This window comes from Lampetra planeri, chromosome 42, assembly GCF_965212315.1.
Source record: "Lampetra planeri chromosome 42, kcLamPlan1.2.h2, whole genome shotgun sequence".
NCBI classification, from domain to species: Eukaryota; Metazoa; Chordata; class Hyperoartia; order Petromyzontiformes; family Petromyzontidae; genus Lampetra; species Lampetra planeri.
In genome coordinates, this window is record NC_136148.1 from 8,820,434 (window position 1) to 8,841,790 (window position 21,357).

The 21,357-nt window shown below is 50.7% G+C and overlaps 1 protein-coding gene across 1 annotated transcript in view; it reads left to right on the top strand.

Annotated features, from left to right (window-relative positions):
- Positions 1 to 742: 742 nt before the first annotated feature.
- Positions 743 to 21,357, top strand: part of LOC144732380 (ran-binding protein 9-like) — a 63,397-nt gene continuing 42,782 nt past the window's right edge. The window contains exons 1-3 of the mRNA XM_078613882.1: positions 743 to 980; positions 11,892 to 12,003; positions 14,326 to 14,378. Of these exons, the coding sequence (XP_078470008.1) occupies positions 773 to 980; positions 11,892 to 12,003; positions 14,326 to 14,378 (373 nt within the window). The 5' untranslated portion in view covers positions 743 to 772. The remainder of the gene's footprint in view (positions 981 to 11,891; positions 12,004 to 14,325; positions 14,379 to 21,357) is intronic.

Genomic DNA, 21,357 nt, shown 5'->3' on the forward strand with positions numbered 1-21,357 from the left:
TGTCCACGATACATTCCGCCCGCGGTCACGTGCGCGAGGGTCCGCCACGTGGGGACGTGCCTATGACGTCATCCCGCACGTGGGGGAGGCGGGTTAGCGCACGTGCACCCGTGACGTCATAGTGTTGTTGAGTCGCGGACGTCACGAGGCTGCCGCATTGTCGCCGAGCCGTTTTGATTTGTCCACACGAACACAATAGAAAGGCGCTGCGTCGCGATGTTGCGGTTTGGCGAAAGGGGGGCTGCGCTCGCCGCCGCGTGCGGAAAAGACGACCGCCGGCCCCCGTCGGGCGTCGCTTCAGGCGCGGGACGGAGAAACGGTCCCGCGGGGAATGTTTCAATTCGCTCCGAGCGAGCTTTTGGCGCGCCCATGTTGGGTGAGGGACGGGCGCCCTCGAGTCGGCTGGGGGTTGCGTGACGTCACTAAGATGCGCAACAGCTCCCGCACGGCCCCCCCCCCCGCACGGTCACACCCCCCCCCCCCCGCACGGTCACACACCCCCCCCCCCGCACGGTCACACAACCCCCCCGCACGGTCACACCCCCCCCCGCACGTCCACGGAGCGGCACCTCAACTCCTTTAGCAACATGGCCACCGCGGGCGTCGGCGGTCGCGCTCCGGCGACGTCACGCCCGTTTAGAACTCGCAGGCTGGATGGGCGCAGGCAGCGGCGTGTGATTGGTCGCGGCGTGGATGGGGGGGCGTCACGTGGTGCGGGAGGGCGGGGTCACGTGTGGGGGGGAGGAGGAGGAGGAGCAGCAGAGGGAGCGAGATGGCGGCTGCGGCGAGCTGCTCGGGCGTTCCGCTCCCGGCCGCGGCGACAGCGGCGACCGCGGACGGCAGAGAACTCTCCGAGCGCCTCGCACGCCTCTACCCGGCCGTGGACGAGGCCGAGAACCCCCTGCCGCGATCATGGAGCCCTAAGGACAAGTTCAGCTACATCGGCCTCTCGCAGAATAACCTTCGCGTTCACTACAAAGGTGCCGGGTGGCGCGGCCCGGGCGGGGCCCTCTCCCTCCCGTGTCTCTCTGTCTCTCTGTGTCTCTGTGTCTCTCCGTGTCCCCCCGTGTCTCTGTGTCTTTCCGTGTCCCCCCGTGTCTCTCTGTGTCTCTCCGTGTCCCCCCGTGTCTCTGTGTCCTCTAATCCGTGGCAACCTTGTGCTCCCGTATCTTGTGTCCGTCTCCGCACCCCCTGTGTCTCTGCGTGTCTGTGTCCCCTGTGTCTCTGCGTGTCCTGTGTGTCTGTGTGTCTCTGTCTCCTGACTCCGTAGCCTTGTATCGTGTCTCCTGGTTGCTGTATCTCATGTGTCCATCTGTCTCCCTCCTTGTTTCTCTCTGCCTCACCGCGCGTCTCTGAGCATCTCCTGATTTCGCGTGTCTAATTGTCTCTGTTGCCGTTCCCCGTGTATCTCCGACGCCGTCTCCCAGTCCCCAGGTCTCCAACCATGTACTACTTGGTTTTGCGGATCTTATTTCCCCGCCGCCTTGGCTTTGTCTTCATCCCAGTCGCTCCCCCACTTGTCTAACCCCCTCCTGGTTACGTCTCTCCCAGCCTCTGCCCGCATATCGCCAGTCTGTCTCCGTCACCACTTTTGCCTCCACGGCTCTTTTTTCGTGTCACCATTCTCGTCTCCGTACATCCTGCATCCTCCTCTCTGCCTGTCCATCTCGCTCAGTTGCTGTCTCCGTGTCTCTCTCTCTCAGCCCATCGTCCTCGTCTCCCCACCGTGTTGTACCGAAGCTGTCTCCCGTCTCTCCATGTCGCATCCTCATACCGCTCTCGTCTCCGTGCTCGACTCTTTTGTCTCGCTATTTGTTTATATACAGTGCAGCACACACTGTATTCTTTGTCCCCAGCTCTCTCTTCTCTCTCCCTTCCGCCTTTGTCTCGGAGTCCGCATCTCAGTTTCTCTCTCTCTGCCTGCACGCATCCCTTTCCGTGTCATCTCCCCCCCTCTCTCTCTCCACGTCTCTCTTTCACTCACGCCATCTCGCCTGGCTCTCTCTCTTCCATCTCCTGCCCCCACCGTTCACCCCCAATTCCATCACTGCTTCCCAACGCCATTCACTGCCGTCAGCATCTTCATCCTCCCCTTCGCCACCACCACCAACCGTAATGCCTGCGTCGTCGTCGTTATAACGTCAGCACTTTAACGTTTGATATTCATCGTGCGTTTCAACCACTCACGTCGCTATTTTCATTGTCGCCACGATCGTGACTTAAATGCATCGCCATCGTCAACTTGACGCACGTACTTGTACATCAATCATCATCGCCATCATCGTAATCATCGTCGCCTGGGTCTATGTCTGATTCCGGCCGCAGAAACCCTCGCTGTTTGCTGACGATGCAGCCGCAGCTTCTGCTGCTGCTGGTGGTGGTGGTTGTTGTTAGCGGTTGTTGTGGTGGTGGTTGTTGGTGTGGTGGTGGTGGTTGTTGGTGTGGTGGTGGTGGTTGTTGGTGTGGTGGTTGTTGGTGTGGTGGTGGTTGTGGTTGTTGGTGTGGTGGTGGTGGTTGTTGGTGTCGTGGTGGTGGTTGTTGGTGTCGTGGTGGTGGTTGTTAGCGTTTGGTGTGGTGGTGGTTGTTGGTGTGGTGGTGGTGGATGTTGTGGTGGTGGTGGTTGTTGTTGTTGTTGTTAGCGGTTGTTGTGGTGGTGGTTGTTGGGGTGGTGGTGGTTGTTGGGGTGGTGGTTGTTGGTGTGGTGGTGGTGGTTGTTGGTGTGGTGGTGGTTGTTAGCGGTTGGTGTGGTGGTGGTGGTTGTTGGGGTGGTGGTGGTTGGTGGTGTGGTGGTGGTTGGTGGTGTGGTGGTGGTTGTTGTTAGCGGTGGTGGTGGTGGTGGTGGTTGTTGGGGTGGTGGTGGTTGGTGTGGTGGTGGTGGTTGGTGTGGTGGTGGTGGCTGTTGTTGGTGTGGTGGTGGTGGTGGTTGTTAGCGGTTGGTATGGTGGTGGTGGTTGTTGGTGTGGTGGTGGTGGTTGTTGGTGTGGTGGTGGTGGTTGTTGGTGTGGTGGTGGTGTGGTGGTGGTTGTTGTTAGCGGTTGGTGTGGTGGTGGTTGTTGGTGTGGTGGTGGTTGTTGGTGTGGTGGTGGTGGCTGTTGTTGGTGTGGTGGTGGTGGTTGTTAGCGGTTGGTGTGGTGGTGGTGGTTGTTGGTGTGGTGGTGGTTGTTGGTGTGGTGGTGGTGGTTGTTGGTGTGGTGGTGGTTGGTGGTGTGGTGGTGGTTGTTGTTAGCGGTTGGTGTGGTGGTGGTTGTTGGTGTGGTGGTGGTTGTTGGTGTGGTGGTGGTGGCTGTTGTTGGTGTGGTGGTGGTGGTGGTTGTTGGTGTGGTGGTGGTGGTGGTTGTTAGCGGTTGGTGTGGTGGTGGTTGTTGGTGTGGTGGTGGTTGGTGTGGTGGTGGTGGCTGTTGTTGGTGTGGTGGTGGTGGTTGTTAGCGGTTGGTGTGGTGGTGGTGGTTGTTAGCGGTTGGTGTGGTGGTGGTGGTTGTTGGTGTGGTGGTGGTGGTTGTTGGTGTGGTGGTGGTTGTTGGTGTGGTGGTGGTTATTGGTGTGGTGGTGGTTGTTGCTGTCACTGGCTATTGTCATGAAGATGTTGTGGCCGCTTATTGTAGTCGTGTTCGTTGTCTTCTTGCGATTATTTGTAGTTTCAGCTGCGCTGTTACATTGTCATAATTGTTGTTATTGTCACGGTTGTCATTTTGGTTCAAGTTGTATACACGGGGGCTATGGTGTTGTGATAATTATCGTTATCGATTGTTGTGTCCACCATGCTCGTTGTGGTTATGCTGGTAAAGGTTATTGTTGTCAATGTTGTTATGGTTGTGATGCGATTGTTTTCTGTGTGTAATGGTTGTAATGTGCTTGTTTATGTAATGGTTGTGGTTTGTATTATGTCATTGACGTAATGGTGGTTGTTACGTGGTTGATGATGTAATGGTGGTTGTTATGCTGTGGTTGTCGATGATGTAATGGTTTTGTGGTGATTGTGATGGTCGTGGTTACGTGGTTGGTGTAACGGTTGATGTAGTAGTTGTGCTGTTTGTTGTGGTTATAATTTGACAGTTTTAATGATGTGGTTGTCGCTATTTTCCAGTGCGTGGTGGTGGTGTTGTTGTGATTGTTAGGCTATTGTCGTTAGTCGAGGTGTCTTTTGTTGTGCCAAGCGGCTTTCAGTCGCCACCCAGCAGTGAGCCAGCCCACGTTAATGTCGTCGCGTTAAATGTCCTGGCGCAGTGGGCACATTGGAGACTGCAGCACGGAACGCGGTCGCGCCGAGGTGGAAAACGCCCCGCGTTGCCGTGCCCGCGCGGCACGGCAAGACCGAGAGAGCCCTGGTGACTGGGTTCACGGTGAACTGGGTTCACCTTGAGCCGGGTTCACCGTGCAGGGTTCACTGTGAGCCGGGTTCACCGTGAGCCGGGTTCACCGTGAGCCGGGTTCACGGTGAGCCGGGTTCACGGTGAGCCGGGTTCACGGTGAGCCGGGTTCACCGTGAGCCGGGTTCACCGTGAGCCGGGTTCACCGTGAGCCGGGTTCACCTTGAGCCGGGTTCACCGTGAGCCGGGTTCACTTTGAGCCGGGTTCACTGTGAGCCGGGTTCACCTTGAGCCGGGTTCACGGTGAGCCGGGTTCACGGTGAGCCGGGTTCACGGTGAGCCGGGTTCACGGTGAGCCGGGTTCACGGTGAGCCGGGTTCACGGTGAGCCGTGTTCACCGTGAGCCGGGTTCACCTTGAGCCGGGTTCACGGTGAGCCGGGTTCACGGTGAGCCGGGTTCACCTTGAGCCGGGTTCACGGTGAGCCGGGTTCACCTTGAGCCGGGTTCACTTTGAGCCGGGTTCACCTTGAGCCGGGTTCACTTTGAGCCGGGTTCACCGTGAGCCAGGTTCACCTTGAGCCGGGTTCACGGTGAGCCGGGTTCACGGTGAGCCGGGTTCACCTTGAGCCGGGTTCACGGTAAGCCGGGTTCACCTTGAGCCGGGTTCACCTTGAGCCGGATTCACGGTGAGCCGGGTTCACGGTGAGCCGGGTTCACCGTGAGCCGGGTTCACCGTGAGCCGGGTTCACCGTGAGCCGGGTTCACGGTGAGCCGGGTTCACCTTGAGCCGGGTTCACGGTGAGCCGGGTTCACCTTGAGCCGGGTTCACCTTGAGCCGGGTTCACGGTGAGCCGGGTTCACGGTGAGCCGGGTTCACGGTGAGCCGGGTTCACGGTGAGCCGGGTTCACGGTGAGCCGGGTTCACGGTGAGCCGGGTTCACGGTGAGCCGGGTTCACGGTGAGCCGGGTTCACGGTGAGCCGGGTTCACCGTGAGCCGGGTTCACCTTGAGCCGGGTTCACCTTGAGCCGGGTTCACCTTGAGCCGGGTTCACGGTGAGCCGGGTTCACGGTGAGCCGGGTTCACGGTGAGCCGGGTTCACGGTGAGCCGGGTTCACGGTGAGCCGGGTTCACGGTGAGCCGGGTTCACGGTGAGCCGGGTTCACGGTGAGCCGGGTTCACCGTGAGCCGGGTTCACCGTGAGCCGGGTTCACCGTGAGCCGGGTTCACCGTGAGCCGGGTTCACCGTGAGCCGGGTTCACCGTGAGCCGGGTTCACCGTGCAGGGTTCATTTGGGATGCGCAATGGATCTCGCGCGCATCGAACGTTGCCGCGTACACCTGCGTGGAGTGCTAAATGTTGTGTTTGTGTACGACTTAGTCCGGATGCAGTTTTTCCGTATTGCGTATACTTAGCTGCACCGGTGTGCTCTGGGTAAGACTGGCCCCTGTCGTGGGAATGTCGAATTTCCACCGTTGGTCACAAACAAATTGGGAACTGCTCTGTGCCCATTTGAGCACGGAGATGTTTTGATGGGTTTTTTTCCTCTTTGACTCCATAAATGCGTTCCACCAAGCAGCCCTCTGTGTGTGTACAGTGCGCTTTGTGTGGTCAGTGCACTGCGGTGGGTACAATTTGCTGTGCGTGTACAGTGCATTATTCGTGCGCGCGGTCCACGCTGAGAAATCAAAAGGTAAATATTTCTCCCTGCTGTCATCGCAATGAGCCAGCATCGTCACTGGCTGCCGTGGTAGAAATCCCACATTCCCGCACCGGGCCAGTCCTTTAATGTAGTACAGCTGGGATTTATACAGCATCTTAAATCAAGTTGTGGATGATGCACAGCAAGCAGTACGGCTCTGGGAACCACACCACATAGCAAAATATGTACATTGCAGCAGTTAGTCAAGGGCAGAAGAGAAGTTACATACATGTAAGATAAGATACATCTGTATAAGATACAATACAAGTCTCGAGCCGAGACGTGAACATTGGCAGCGCAGATTGCTGGGGAGATGTAAATGCAGACGACGAGAGCTGCAGTGGAGAAGGAGAGACCTCCACTGAGCGGAGTTTGAGGGTTTTTCTGAGAGAAGATCTTGATGACTGGAGAGCGTTTCCCATGTTAACAACCCCATGGAAGAGATTGCCTTAGGTGACCCTTGAATGGAATTGGAACTCCTCAAGCTTCTGATTGGGGGTTGAGCACTCAACCACAGGCCCAACCTGGATGATTGCGGTGTCGTGTAAACTACGTGTGGGAAATTCGCTGCCCGTGTTTTGTGCATGAGTAGACCTTGTGGGGAGGGGTTGCGGTTAGCGCTGCGACCTGGCGACCTGAGTTTGATTCCCGCTCACGGACAACACCAGTGATGATTATCTGAATCTCCCCTAGGTCGACTCGAACTCAAATGAGTACCTGGTGCGGTGTGTAAAAACATCACCACTGGGGAGACAAAGACGGTCAGGCGTGGTGCTTGCCACCCACCCCCTCATGTGCTGTGCTGGCCTTCATAGGTGCTCGCTAACAGCACTTGCCCCAACAGTCAGTTCAGGCTATCCAGGGGATTTGTGCCTTTGTGTACACGTGTATTAAAATATTCCTTATATTTCATGTTTTCTTTAGTCTGTGTTATGTGCATGTGCAACACCACAACTATGTATTTAATGTGTGTCGTGCAGAATTTAATGTTATATTTCTGTGGGGCACCCTATCACTGGGATAAATATAGTTTTATATTGTCAAACTTACCCTACTAAGTATTGTATATTTTCACACGTTTTCCTGTGTGGGTTTGTCATAATATTTTTGTAACATTTCTCATCGGTCTTAAGTTAATGCACGTGTCACATCTGCAGCACAATATGTGAAATCCCTGACAGAGTGCATTATGTAACGTGCAGTGTTTTCAATACGAATGCGAGTTTAAGGCGTGTTAGGTTCCACTGCATCTCGACACATTGTGCACGGACGAGCAACGCGCAACGCGTGTGTCGTAACTCCACGGGAGGATGGGGATTGCGACCTGGCAAGGGAGAGGCAAAGCGAGCGTTGTGTGTGTTGGTGTGTTCTCACGAGCGTTGTGTGTTGGTGTGTTCTCACCGTGTTCTGCATGGGTTTCGTCTGGGTTTAACCGGTTTCCTCCCATGGCTAAGAGATACATTGCAACCAATGTCGGCCAAACATCAAAATTCTGAAAAATTACCTGAAATTTTGCTCATTTGGGATTACGCAGAGGAATATTGCCCCCTACAGTGAAAACTTGGCAGAACCCTGAGACTCGGTGAGGCTTTCTTGGGTAAACAAGTGTGATAATGTTAATAGTAGCATCGGAGGGGATGAAAACACAGGACAGAGAGAAACGGTCATAGGCATGGCAGAAAAGGAAGTTCGTGTACCCTGACTGGAGCAGGGGAGAAGGAGCTGGCAGCGTGGTTGATGGGGGAAAGAGTTATTTCCAGCAAAGAGTGGAGGAGTAGTCGACTGGGGGTATTGGTGTTGCCATGAACCATTGCAGTTGAGGGCACGTGTGGTGGGGAGTGGAGAGCTGCGTGGGCAGCCCAGAACGGATCATAAAGACAGTGATTTTGTAGTTGATCTGTGATTGGGATTTGGTTGTTGGAGTAATGTGGTCACATTTATGTGTGCGAGTGTGACATCTGCCAGCATTCTCCCAGGTGCCCTGATGTTTAGACTCGTGAGTAAGGAGGGCAGAGAGGAGAAAGTGATATTTTACGTCTAGACCTGAGTCGTAACACGTTTATGAATAACGACTGTGGTGCCATGGTCACACGAGGCGGTTCCTTCAAAGCCTTTGGGCTGTGAGGTGTTGAGGAGATTGCAGTCCATTCTAGAGGTTTGTGGACCCATTTGTGTGGACGTTTGCCTGTAATTTTTTTTCAGGCTGCTCCAGATTTTCCGCTTATTAAAAAGGAATGAACCGCACATTCCAATGCAGATCACTTCTGAAAAAGTCTTGAGACTCGGTGAGACCTTCCTGGAAAAAATACAATCATAATGTATAGACCTAATTTTCTTTGCTGTGTCTGCAACCAGCGACTTAAACACATTTACACAAAGGGCTGGGGGCCTATTAGCTCGAAGAGGAGGTAAGCGAGCAGCGGTTTGTCAGCTACATTTTCCAGTGGGCCAAGTAATACAATTAGCATGGGCTTGCAGGTCACGCGATGCCGTGTGTCATGTGTACATTTGATATAATGTCACACGTGGTTGTGACATATCACCTTTCCATAATTCCACTAATCTGTATCTCTCGTCTACGGCGCTCTCATCTCGGCCTTGTTCATCACACCATTCTGCGTCTCTTTGTCTCGGCAAGCCAAATGAAGAACCCCGTGCAGGGGGGGAAACGCGGTTGGGAGCAGATAAAGATGGTTCATTGTAATCTTCGTGTAGATTTTTGTTACAAGTCTCTTGCACAAAATACTTGCTACGTTACATTGTGCGGTGCTGCGTGTAGACACTTTTGGGTGTCATGCACCCACACGCCGGATGCACGTAATGTGTGGCGGCGGGCGCAGTAGAGAATCAGCATGCAAAGTGTGTATGTGGAATGCTCCGTGCCTCGCAGAGCGTACACCGGCAGTGCTTGTACAATATGTGCGTGTGTGTCGGACAAATTTAATTTGCAGCCCTTTGTCAGTCTATCGCTGGAAGAAGACCTCTCCACGCCGTGTCAGTGAAGGCGGGTAGATTGACACTACTTCACCACATTGGTCAGTAGTGCTTGTCGGTGAAGGTCGGGGTGGCTGAAGGCACAGGCCGCTCAAACGCCACTTTCCGCTAATGTTAGCCGTGACCAGAAATCGGAACTCGCGTCGCCGACTGCATCGTACAGTGTGATACCCACTGTTGCGTGGCTCCCCGCCCTCCCCCGCTCCGTCTCGCGCGCTATATATGGACACCGTATATCACAGTCTGTGTAACGCGGCGTGTTGAACGAATACATAGTCGAGTCTGTTCCCTTTGCTCGCACGCGTGGGCATTGCACAACCCCGTTGGCTGCTGTGAAAATTGCACGGGGCTACCACTGTTGACTACTCCACAGAGCGGTACTCACTTTGTATACCCTGCAGAGATGATGGGCTCAAACAAACCCCAAACCAATAAGTGAACGCTCAACCTTCTCATTGTTAGTCGACTGCTCTTAAATTAAGCAAAGAAGAAACGTACTCGATATATTTGCATAACAAAATGCAAAGACTATTAACTGTGGCTTCCCCGTAGTCAAATGAGCCCCAATTTTAAAAATATTAACAGAAGTGGTTTCGTCATTGGGGAAGGGTAAAAAGATTATTTGGCTTGAGGGCCTCCAGCTAGCTCATTGTTTGGCTGCTGGATGCCGCTGTTGAGCGTTGGTTTTACTGTTTACGCGCACTGTAAGCACAGCTGGTGCGGTGTGCGCTGCCACTGACCCTCGTCTCGTGCTGTCGCGCCCGTTCCTCTTCAAACAGCAGTTTGATGCTGCATTAGCGCAGCAGTGTTGGGTCTTGCAGAAAAACAAACGGGAGTGGACAAACACGCTGCACCATGTCACTCGGCCAGGGCCCTTGGTCCGTTTCAATCCCTGTGCCTTTCATTTAACCAGACGTAAGCGCTCTACGATCGTTGCCTCTTGTGAGGAAAGACTCTGCGATTTTGTAACGCGGTAAAAGCACTTGGCAGTAATTAACGCGACGTTATTTCTGGGTATGTTTCGAAGGAGGCGCTCTTTGTGTTTTGTTAGTACACGATGTCGTGCTCTTGCTCACGATGCCCACAGGGTGTTTATTGTTAACTTTATACAGCACACTGTGGGTTTGGGTGTTTGCGGACATCAATCACCGGACTCCTGTACTGAGAACTGCTCCATCAATTTCTGTACCGACTCGCTCAAAATGCCGAGTGCGCCGACCGCTGGACAATTCAATTGTGGCGAAGATAACGAGATGTTAATTGTCGAGTCTCAGAATCGTGTTCATATTAGGGGGGGCGATCACTGGAGTAACGGAGGGGTCTCAGCCGGCCTTGCCACTCGCCAATTCTAATCCGAGGGGGGGGGGGGGTCATGTGGCCACCATAGCACTGTGCCACCTCACAGTGCTGGGGAATGCTCCCCGAGCCGCTACGTTGTCACACACGTGGCTGGCCCAGATCTTGCGATTGGTCGCAGGCCAACTTCGCATTAATTTCAGGTGAGCGGGTCTTGTATGCTCTCGGCTTGGCCAGGTGTAGCACAGTGCAAATTCTGCAAAAGCAACAAAGCCTATATGCTACCCCAGCCTGGTGCCTTGCCCAAGTTGTATTTTTTAGGGCAAGCACCATCCCACATAAAACATGAGTTATCAATTATTGATGAATGGTTGTCGATCTCGATGGAGCTGTTCTGTCCTTTTAAATGGCTTTAGATAATTTCTTGTTTTGTGAGAGCTTGAATGGCTGCGTCAGTTCTCTCTCTCTGAGTCAAATTCCTTTGATAATGATTTGTCTCTTTATAATCTTATTGATTGTATGTGGCTTGATGGTAGAGAAACCTTTCCTAAACCCGAGTGGAACAAAAATGCATCCGTTCCTGAATTCATGTAACAACGTTTTTATTTTTAGAGTCTTAGTTGGGGTTCTTTTTAATTATTGTTCTTTAGCCAGTTATGCATATTCCATGTTTCTGTGATAATTACTCACATCCAACCAAGTGGTATCTATAGGCATTGTTAGTTTCACCAACTCCCAGCGGCGATGATAATGGCTGGGCTTGCTTGACCCTGAACAAGATTTGACTTTGCGACCTTTACAGCCGGGAGCCGCCTCCTCATCTACTCAATGAGTTTTTCAGGCTGAAAGTAATTTCCACGTGCACATAGCATTGTCGTGAGATCATGTTTGAGACTGGGTTGTAGTGTGGTGATGACCACCCCCTGTGGCTGTGGATTGTTTTATTTGGGGTCCACGGTTCAGATTCCTGGCAAGTTTGTCACAGAATTGCCGTAGCACGATGGCGATTACAGCCAGCTGGTCTTAGGATCGAGAACATCTGACATCTGGCGAATGGAATTGCCATAGCATTTTATGGCACGGTCATCGGCCACACATTCAATGGCAATTCCACTAGGCCTGCCCGGTCCCATGGGCCCTCCCTTCTTGCCTGAAAGTCATGCTGGGCTCCGCAATCCCTCCTCCCTACCCCCCCCCCCCCCCATGTCCCCCATGATTATACGGAATCATTGATTTAAACTTTTTTATTTAAGATTTCATGATAGGAATCGTGAGAATCGCCCAACCCGTGCGCGCTGGTTCTGAGATCTTTCCAGATGGTAATGGTATAGTGATGGTACTGATGGTTTTTGACGTTCATGGTGATGTTCGGTGAACCTGTAAGTTATGATGTATGTACGTTGAACTTTTTTCACACCGTACATAGCCAACCGTGCTAGTCGGAGGTGCGGGGAGTGGATAAAAAAATAAAGACTTAAAGCAGGCGAAGGTTTGGTTGGCGGTGTTGCTTATTGTGGAGGTTGAGGCTTTGATGGCGGTGTGGGTGATGGTGCGGTGAAGTTAATTGCGATGTGTTTGGGGCTGTGCTTCAGGACATGGAAAAACTCCCAAGGATGCGGCGTCCGTTCGCGCCACACACCCGATCCCGGCCGCGTGTGGGATTTACTACTTCGAGGTGAAGATCATCAGCAAGGGACGAGACGGGTGAGTTGGATGCTTCCACTCGACGATGCACGTTGCATCCAGACCATCCTTCAGTCGCCAAGCCTGTTTTAAAAATGATTAAAATTCAGGAAGTTGTCACGGCCGAAGCCGATTGACCCAACTACGCCAGCCGGGTCAGATTCTGCCTTTTGCTGCATTCTACAATTTTGGCTCAGTCATCACCACCTCAGCATCCATGATGTGCTCTTACGGCAGTGGTTCTCAACGTTGTTGGTATGGCGGCTTCTCCAATCAACACCGCTGGTTCCAGTGGCTTCCATCCTCTTCCCCAAGGGCCCTCCGCCCCCCACCCTCCCCGCCCAGTTACGGAGGCCACAGCACACGGAGAGAGCACACGTCCATTCATGGTCCATGTGCCGGTGTGTGTTTGTTGTTACCGCAAAATGGCACTGATGTTCCCTATGCACGTTGCGCTGACGTTCCAAACTTCTCCTGCACGGTATCCATGCCGCAGGCTAATAACTGCTGTCTGAGTGTTTCCCCACCATTTGCTCTTCGCTCTTCCCTTTTGGTTGCTGATCTATGGGATCCGCTCCCCAGTGCCTCCCGGTAACCTCGTCCCCCCCCTCCACCGCCCTGAGCATGGCCCCACCCATCGCAACCTTCCAGATTACATCGGAGATGTTATTTCTCTGTGTTCCATTCCAAACTTCAAAGTTGCTTCCCCCTGTGCTGTCATGAGCACTCCCGCAGCCTTTGAATGCACCTTTTATCAATGGCCAGGGGCTTATTTTCCAGTTTCTTTTCTCTCCCACCCATGCAATTAAACACACACTATTCCTGTCTCCAACACCCATCACCCTATGCTAATGTTGAATTACTCTACTTACTATTCCATTGTGGTTGAAATAATGCATCAAGCCTACTCTCAAAACTCAATGCATCATCGGTTGCCCTCTTTCACACAACCCCCTGTATTATTCACAAATGAATACCTGATTGCACAAAGTGTAGTAGTAATAATCATCTATATCCCGCTGCAAACATCGCACTGGATGAAGACCTCACATTTCCTTCATTTCTGGGGGTTGTGTGACCATGCCTCGCCATGCTGGTCAGTGCAGGTTGTGGTGTATTGACACCTGTGATTAAGAACATATTGTTATTGTTTTTACATGAGGCCAATAACTAACCTTAAGAATGCTGCTGTGGTGTAATGGTTAACACACTGGACTCATCTCCCAGCTCGGTAATTCAAGCTACAAGGCACATTTTTTAAATCCCGCAGCCTTTATTCCACCCAGCAGCGTGAATGGCCACGCCACAACTGAATCAATTGGCAGGTTACATGTTACGGGGTAAAGTGTGCACACTGCGGTGGCTAGGAGATGTTAACTCCCTCGCCTGGTATACACGAGGTCGTGGGTTCGGTCCCGACCCTGTGACGCCTTCTGTATATTTGGAGTTTGCATGTTCTCCCCATGGTCACGTGGATTTTTCTCCGGGTCCTCCGTTTTTTTCCTCCACATTTAGAATGAACGTGCGTTTAAGAGTATTTGGCGATGTAAATTTCCACATGATAAGCCACTTATTTGAGCTATCATTTGTGGCCAGGTCGCTAATGAAAAAGAGCTACATAGCTCAGTGGACCTTAACGGGTCAAATAAAAAAAATAGTTAAAAGTCTGCTGTGAAGTGGATGTTACTGGCCTGTTATGAGTTTGTGCCATTGTGTGCTGATTGATTGCCATTGTTAACAGCCGTGGTCTATCCACTGCTAAATTCAGCCTCCCCAAACTATAACCATTCCTCATCCTGCAATGCAACGCTCGAGCTCCTTGCACCCGAGCTGATTTAATCGCTCCATCTCCACTGTTGAGGGCCTCCTCGGACATGTTTCGTATTTTGGCTGTCACTGCCGTATGTGTCACCCACTGGCTTCGACTGATGTGTTCGGCCCAAGTCAATTTCGTTTTCTTCACAGATAATGTAATGTTCGCATCTCACGATTGCACAGATGTTCACGTTGCGTTTTAAAAATGACTTCCGCTCCCAGTAGCCTGTTGGTTATTGACAAAGGTTACCCATCTTGGCTGACATACCAACGGCGTGGTTAAATTTAACGTGGCGGCCTCCAGTAGTGGCAGGGGTCACTTTGAATGCCATTGTGTACAAGATATACGAACGCTTGAATCAAAGGACAACCGATCGGTTTTCATGCATGGCGAGTGTCGTAATGGGTTTTTTCTTTGGAAAAGACGCGTTGTTACGCGCCCATCCTAAGCAGTAGCTGCTGCTGCTGTTCCTGCGAGGAGGTGTGTGGTACAGGCCCTGATATTCCTTGTCCCTGTCGTGGTTGCAGGTACATGGGGATCGGGCTCTCTGCCCAGGGAGTCAACATGAACCGCCTGCCTGGTGAGTGTTTGTGAGGAAATTATTGTTAATAACAGTATAGAATGGTAATCATGTGTAAGTTGATATTCGCGCCATTCTCAGAACTACGGGGCTATCGGTGAAGGCGCTACGTTTCACAGACATAGCCCGGCAATAGGGGGCGATGTAACGATGTGTAATTCCAATTGAGGTTTTGGGGGGGGGGCTGGGGGGTTATTACGTGCCAGATGGGGGCACCCAGCGGTGGGGTGGTGGGAACCTTGTTCAAGGATGGGTACTTTAACCAACTATATTACTTTAAAAGTTTGGCTGGCTGGGTGGAGGGAGGGAGGGACGGATGGATGGTCACATACAAAGGATGTGCATGGTGCTGCGGGTTTCATAAAAATCCTGGGTCAAGTCACTGGATTGCCGGACAACAAGAAAGCTCTCTAGCCTGAGACTCTTAAAATTCTTAGTCATCTAGATTTGTATGGTTAGTGTGTTTTACATCTCGTGATCTCTGGGACTGTAAATTATTGACGTGCATTTGTAGATTTATTTTTTCTCAAGCCACGGGTTTGTTAAAGGACAACAATCGTTTAAAGCGCCCGACAGGACATGAGTTCTCTCTCATGCATGACGCATACAAACATCAACACACGTACTTCTTGATCGTGACTTCATTCAAACCGCTTTTATAAAATGTAAAAAAAATAATTACGAGTCAAAGGGGTTCATTTATATTTGTTCTCATCCAAAGTCGCGCGTGTGGTTGTGTGACTGAGGCCGCAGTGTGTCAGCGCTTGTGCAGCGCCACCGACCTCCCGGCTGGAAGCCTGAGAGCTCCCATGATCATTTTTTTTTACGCTCCAAGTTGAACGATTTTAGCTTCGCATTTTTCACCTTGTTAAGCCCACTATAACTCCACGGCTTATTTGACAGATGGGAGACGGCGTTAAGCATTTGCACAGCTGAAGAGAGTGTAGTGGTTGCATAGATAGGCCCTTAAAGGATATAGAACAGAGGCCTATAATGTGATTTCCTGGTGTTTTCCACAGTGTGACAGCTCTCTACCTCTGTGGAGGATTAGAAATAGCGATACTCTCCGGGTGTGCACTGATATGGGGATGCATATGGCAAGAACATACTTTCTATAGATCTCAAGTCGTCTTCCTGTACTCTTGTATGGCTGATGTTGATGCAGAGCAACAACTACAATTTCACATTCAGGTTGTCAAGCCAGACAAACGTGTCAGGAATAGCGGATTTGTGTATCGCTGTGATGGCTCATTCCTATTTGTGGATCGGGCATTGAGTCTTTATACGTTGTACGGTCTGTGCTAGATGACCACAGTCGCACACCACTACTGGAGAGTTTTCAATTTTCCATTTGTGCTTCAGGTATCATCCACATCTACTGCCATGGTTCGTGCAGTGAATGTGATTTAGGGTGGACCATGAGCTTCATGGAAGTTCAACAGGATCTTCTGCATTGGGTCTTGCGAACGCACTAAGATAGTGCGTTCGCATGTGTGACTCGGACTGTTTTGTAAAGAGAGACGTTGGGAAAGTAAAGTGTAAATACATGCTATTGAGAGGAGGAATACCAAAAAATGGCATCATGTGCAACTGTCTTTATTGAGATGCTTGGCCACTTCCAGCAATGAGTGTCCAGAGAAACCTTAAATGTCTGATCCCCCTCCCCATCTGGACATCTGTGAAAAAGAGCTTCATAGCTCATCGGATTTCTACAGGATAAATATTCTTATTTTGAACCTCATGCGTGCGGGAGGATATCATTAAAAGTTCTACACAGACAGGTTCACAATCCAGTTGCAGTACTGGCCACCATGAAGCCCAGTGGATTTGGGAGATTTGCGTGGTCCACCAAACCTTCCTCCAAAGCACGTTGGCCTTCAGGCTGTCTTGAGAGTTCTTCGTTTCAAGCAATAGTTGTACATAGCGACCTTACTGGGGTTGTTGCCTGATGATGCTGTGCCCTCCCTGGGTTAGCGACTGGGCCACGGTGCGTAGGTGGAAGAGAGTAAGCTCGGTACAATCAATACGTACCGTCAATACGTACGCCCATTTCCATCGGCGTATCTGAGCCGAGCCAGCAAGGGGCCCCTCGGAGTACAGGTGGTTTTCCACTGGCTGTTTGCCGTGTCGAGTGAGAACTGAACTGTGATACACTGTCCTAACAAGCAGTGCCAGGGGCAGGAATGACCCGTTCATTGTGTGTGGCGTCATTCGGCAGTATAATTCGAACGCAGCGTCGCTTAGTCATCATTATGCATCTAGGACTCGTTCATTGCTTGTAACTTTGGTGGCATGGCACGCCTCAGTTTCTGCAGTGGAAAAATACATCTCACACGGCCTAAAACGTGCCGGGCTGGCTCGGCATGGAGTCGGCGTGGCTTGGCTGTGCAGTGGAAAAAGTTGTTGTATAGGTCCAATTGGATGTGTGCTTACGTTCACGCATCCATTTGGTAGTGACTTGACCCAGGATTGCTCCAACGGTATTGCGTGTGTTGCACTCGTATATCTTTAACGTACATCCCTCATGAATGAATTAATACATCCTGTATGCTGTACGTTAGTGAGCATGTTCACAGACTCACAGTGAGTCGGCAGTTAGTGGACGTCACTTTCCAGGATGTTCGCATGGCCCCTAAAGCAGCTCTAGCTACGGTCTGTTTTGGAAAAGATAGTCGCTTATTGTGCAGTAGAGATGACACGGGCGGCAAGACCGGTTGACATATAATTGTAAAGCCACTGGAATGTTAAGCCGCAATCCTTTAATGGCATGATGAGGTCATTTGTTTGTCCCCAAAATAGCCTCAGATGTGTTTATAGATGTACTTTTGATGGATTAATTGTGGACTCTACATGCACGAGGTCACTGTGAATGTTGTGACGTTTTCTTCAGTTGGAATAGCGCTTGTTAGGGCGAGGCACTTGGGGGGGGGGAGTGCAAGGTGACGAGAGCGAGCGCTGCCCTGAAATAAAACCAAAGCGTATGCGTGTTGTCACCCACGTGGCTCCGGTGTTCAGTGCCGATATGGCCCTGTGCTTATTGGCCCTGGTAAAGTGCGCTGCTTTCCTTTAACAGAGGCCGTGTAAACTCTGCCAGATAAGAGGACAATGGGTAAGCGGATTCTTTCCTGCGCCTACGAACCGGTGTGCGATGGTTCATGTCAAACTCAGGTCGCCATGTTCATGTACATGAACATGGCGACCTGAGTTTAATTCCCGACCACTGTTTGCGTCAGTGGCGAGCGAGCGGTGTCTGAACTGGTTTTGGTTTAGTCCGTCCTCTCCCCACCCTTCGCCAACCCCCCACCCAGCGGCGTGACGCAGGGCTGTACATTCAAACTACCCCATGGCACACGTGGGGCGTGGAGGCCTTCTTCAGTACTGGATTGACAAAGTGCCGTAACAAAAATAATTTTGAAATATTGCTCAAGCACAAGCTTGTAAATGTCACGCGACCACCAATTCTAAGGCCTTTCCAGCTCTGGCGAGCAGGCATGTGTTGTGTACACAAGAGCCTAATTGTGTGGTTGGAGTAATACGGGTTTTTCCTACGATGCAGCCAACTTTGGTAACTTGTGAGCCTGTGCTTCGTGGTGGCACCAAGACTGGGATGAAATGTGCTTGCATGTCGAAAGGGTCAGATGATGCAACGGTTTTTGGAAGAGCATTGAATTTAGATTTGTATTGAAATAATCGGAGGTTGACTTATTGTTGTTCTCATCAGGACAGTGGTTGGTCTGTCTACAGTTCATACATCTTTTGCCAACTTAAAGCCTCTTTAAATATAAAATGTGATCAGACTTTATAGAATATAGACAACCGTAAATCGCTGTGTGATGTGAATTCTAACGATGCTTGGGAAAAGCGAGACTGCTGAAATTGGCAGAATTATACTAAAGTCTGTTTACACTGCAACTAGAAAAATGTAAACCTTTTTTTTATCATAAGTCATCTATCTACTGCTAGATGAAGGACATGCTTACGTTGTGGCCATCTATCATTACCCTGCAATGCCACAATCCACCTCATCTGCAGTATGATATGTTGCCTCTGGGGAGGTGTGCCATGGTGCAAGCCTGGGAGATGTAGTGGATGGGTGGCTATGCCTCTTTGCCCTTGGGGGAAAATGTGTTCCTAGTTAGGTATTGTTCGCCGTTGTCCTTATTAATAGTCAGAAATGTAGCCCTGGCAGGTAATACTGCCTGTGACGCGTACACAATGCAGCCACCCTGCGTTTCCGTGTATAATTGCAGAAAATTCTTGCTTTTATAAAGCAATGCCGATCAAAACGATGAAATACAGAGAACACGAGCAGGGTGGGAGGGCCTTTATGATAGAGAAAGAGGATCTGCTCATGTATGTGAAGACTACAGTTTTCAATCGGTGCGTACGGCCAGCTGTGACATGGATCAGAAACATGGACGCCGAATAAGAAAAGGGAACAAAAGCTGCCAGGTGTGCAAAGGAGCGTAGAGAGACGCAAGCTCGGAACGGCACCGAGAGGCACGTGTGGCCTGATGGGCCCCCGCGGCCGAGACCGGAGTACGCGACAACTGGCGCGTGTGTGTGCGGGTCCTCTTCACGTCGTAGCCTCAATTCTTCACTCTGGTGCTTTTGATGCATTGACGCATGAACGTATTGGCGGTACACCGGTGGGCGGTATAAAAAGAAAAATATACATTTTTGCAATAATTAATTATTTCCTGCAATTCGCAACCCGGGTCAGAAAATCTTGCGGAGTTGGTGGTGGTTGTGGGTCAAAGTCAGTTCTCGTGATGTCGAAGCAGTCGGAAGACGAACGTTATGTGAGCAGCCAAACACGAAGCTCCGCAGGCTGTTGCCGTATCGCAGCACCCAGCCTGAGGACGATTGGCTTGCTCTGTGTTCCAAAGGGAGATTTGACTCTTCGTACCCTAGAGTTGTTGGGACGGTTACTCGATTCAATGGACCCAAATTAACGGTCAATGTTGACCTTTTTAAGCAAGTCTCAGTAAAATGAATAAACCTTCGAATCGCGTTACACTTGGCGATGGGGTCAATTAAAGACTGTTAAACAGATTTGCTGATTCAACTTTAGATTTTAGACTTTTATGAGGACTGGTATATTATGCTGCACCGGTGTGCTGCCAATACGTCCACATGTCAGTAGCCCCGATTATAATTATTGAAGGATATTTTTGTTAAAGTTATATCCATGGTTATTCAGATGTACAAAAACACACCCATTGATATTTCTGAAGTCAATTAGCATGATAATTAGATAATATTACGACGTTTGATAATTATTGTGTGAAGATTAATCGCTCAGTCATATTGCCCTTGGGGTTAATATGTCCAGTTTACCTTTGTACAAGACAATATAATTTGACTCGTTCTGTGCCCCTGAAGCACTTATTAACGAAATGCAGCACCTATGCAATCACCAAACACCGTTGATGTTAACTTTATATGGTTATTAAATGACACATGGTGATAATGTGTCGGAGTGTACAAGCGAAATGCTAAATTAAGAAAGAGATAATAACATTCAAATCTACGTGGAAATTAATTACAAATCGGTACCTAACCGATTTGAGATTTGGTAACAGTAACCTTTTAATAACAATTCACTTATAGAACCATTATGAAACAAACATTCCTGATAACAATTTAGCAATAATAGTAACATTTATTTTAACATTACTCACAAATGGGAACAGTAAAATAACTAAAAACGTATTGTCATATCGTACTGTGATTCAAGTATCATGGTAATCTTTCACGGTTCCGGTATAAATGGCTGCACCGCTGGCACCTTGGAGCGGAGGCTGCGCCGGGCCTGCACAGTGCGGGCGGTTCTCCACGTCTGCCCGTCGTGCTGACCCGGAGCCAAACCCTGATGCCTCACAAGATGGCCGAATCTGTCTGGGGGGGCCCAAGCAGGCCCAGGGCCGGTTCTAATGACACGTTCGTTACGCGTGTCCATCAGTCGGTATATCACGACGCAATGCCCGATCCACAAATACGAAGGAGACGTCACAGCGATACGCAACTCTGCTGCTTCTGAGGCGGTTATCTGGCTTGACTACCTGAATGTTAAATTTTAGTCGTTGCTATGCATCTACATCAACCCTTGTGACAGCAAGAAGTCGGCGTAGGTGAAACACAGCGTCGCCCACGTGCGCGTCTCAACCCATATATTGCGCTCGGGGCCTTGCAGTGGAAACACAACTGGACGCCTCCCGAGCCACACCGGGGCTGGCTCGGCGCGGCTCAGATTCGTGCGGTGGAAACGTTTGGGGGGACTATGAAAGCCTTCAAGCGCTGGTTGCCCCCAGTGCGTTTTAACGGCCACGTAGAACCTCGTTCGCGTCCGAGGACGAGGGGGCGAAGTCGTGGAGCGCCCCGGCACAGACGCCCGCTTGCGGTTTTGAGTTGCAGACGTTGCCGCAGCTGGCTGCGGCTCGCAATTTTTCACCTTTTTTTTTGCCCCCTCCCAAAACACTGGCTTCTCTGTGCATCTGAGGAGGGTGGCATTCAGGGTCGTGGCATGGTGCCAGTCTCATGTGAAAATTAAGTCACGTTTAACTTTACCAACCTTGCAGAGAATACGAGGAAGATGAAGACGATGGGATGAGTTGACTCTTGCAGGAAATATGATTGCTGTCATGGTTGAGAAGATATGGCCACTAAATGGCAATGGCTGCAATGGTAATAAGCGGTGTTTGTATACCGCATCAATGCATCATTCATGCAAACTGCATCTCGAAACACTGCACAATCCATAACACACGGAGGCACACACATATACTAATATAATGAGCCAAGAATGTGTGTCCCGCGTGTGACGTCATTCCACTTGAGGCCCACCCCCCTCATTAATATTCATGAGTGGGTGAATTTTTACACGAACGCAGAGGAAGGTCGAACTGAATTCAATCATTTATTTTGCAAAGTCGCTTCAAATATGACCTTTCTTTACAGAAAGTGACAGTGAAAAAGA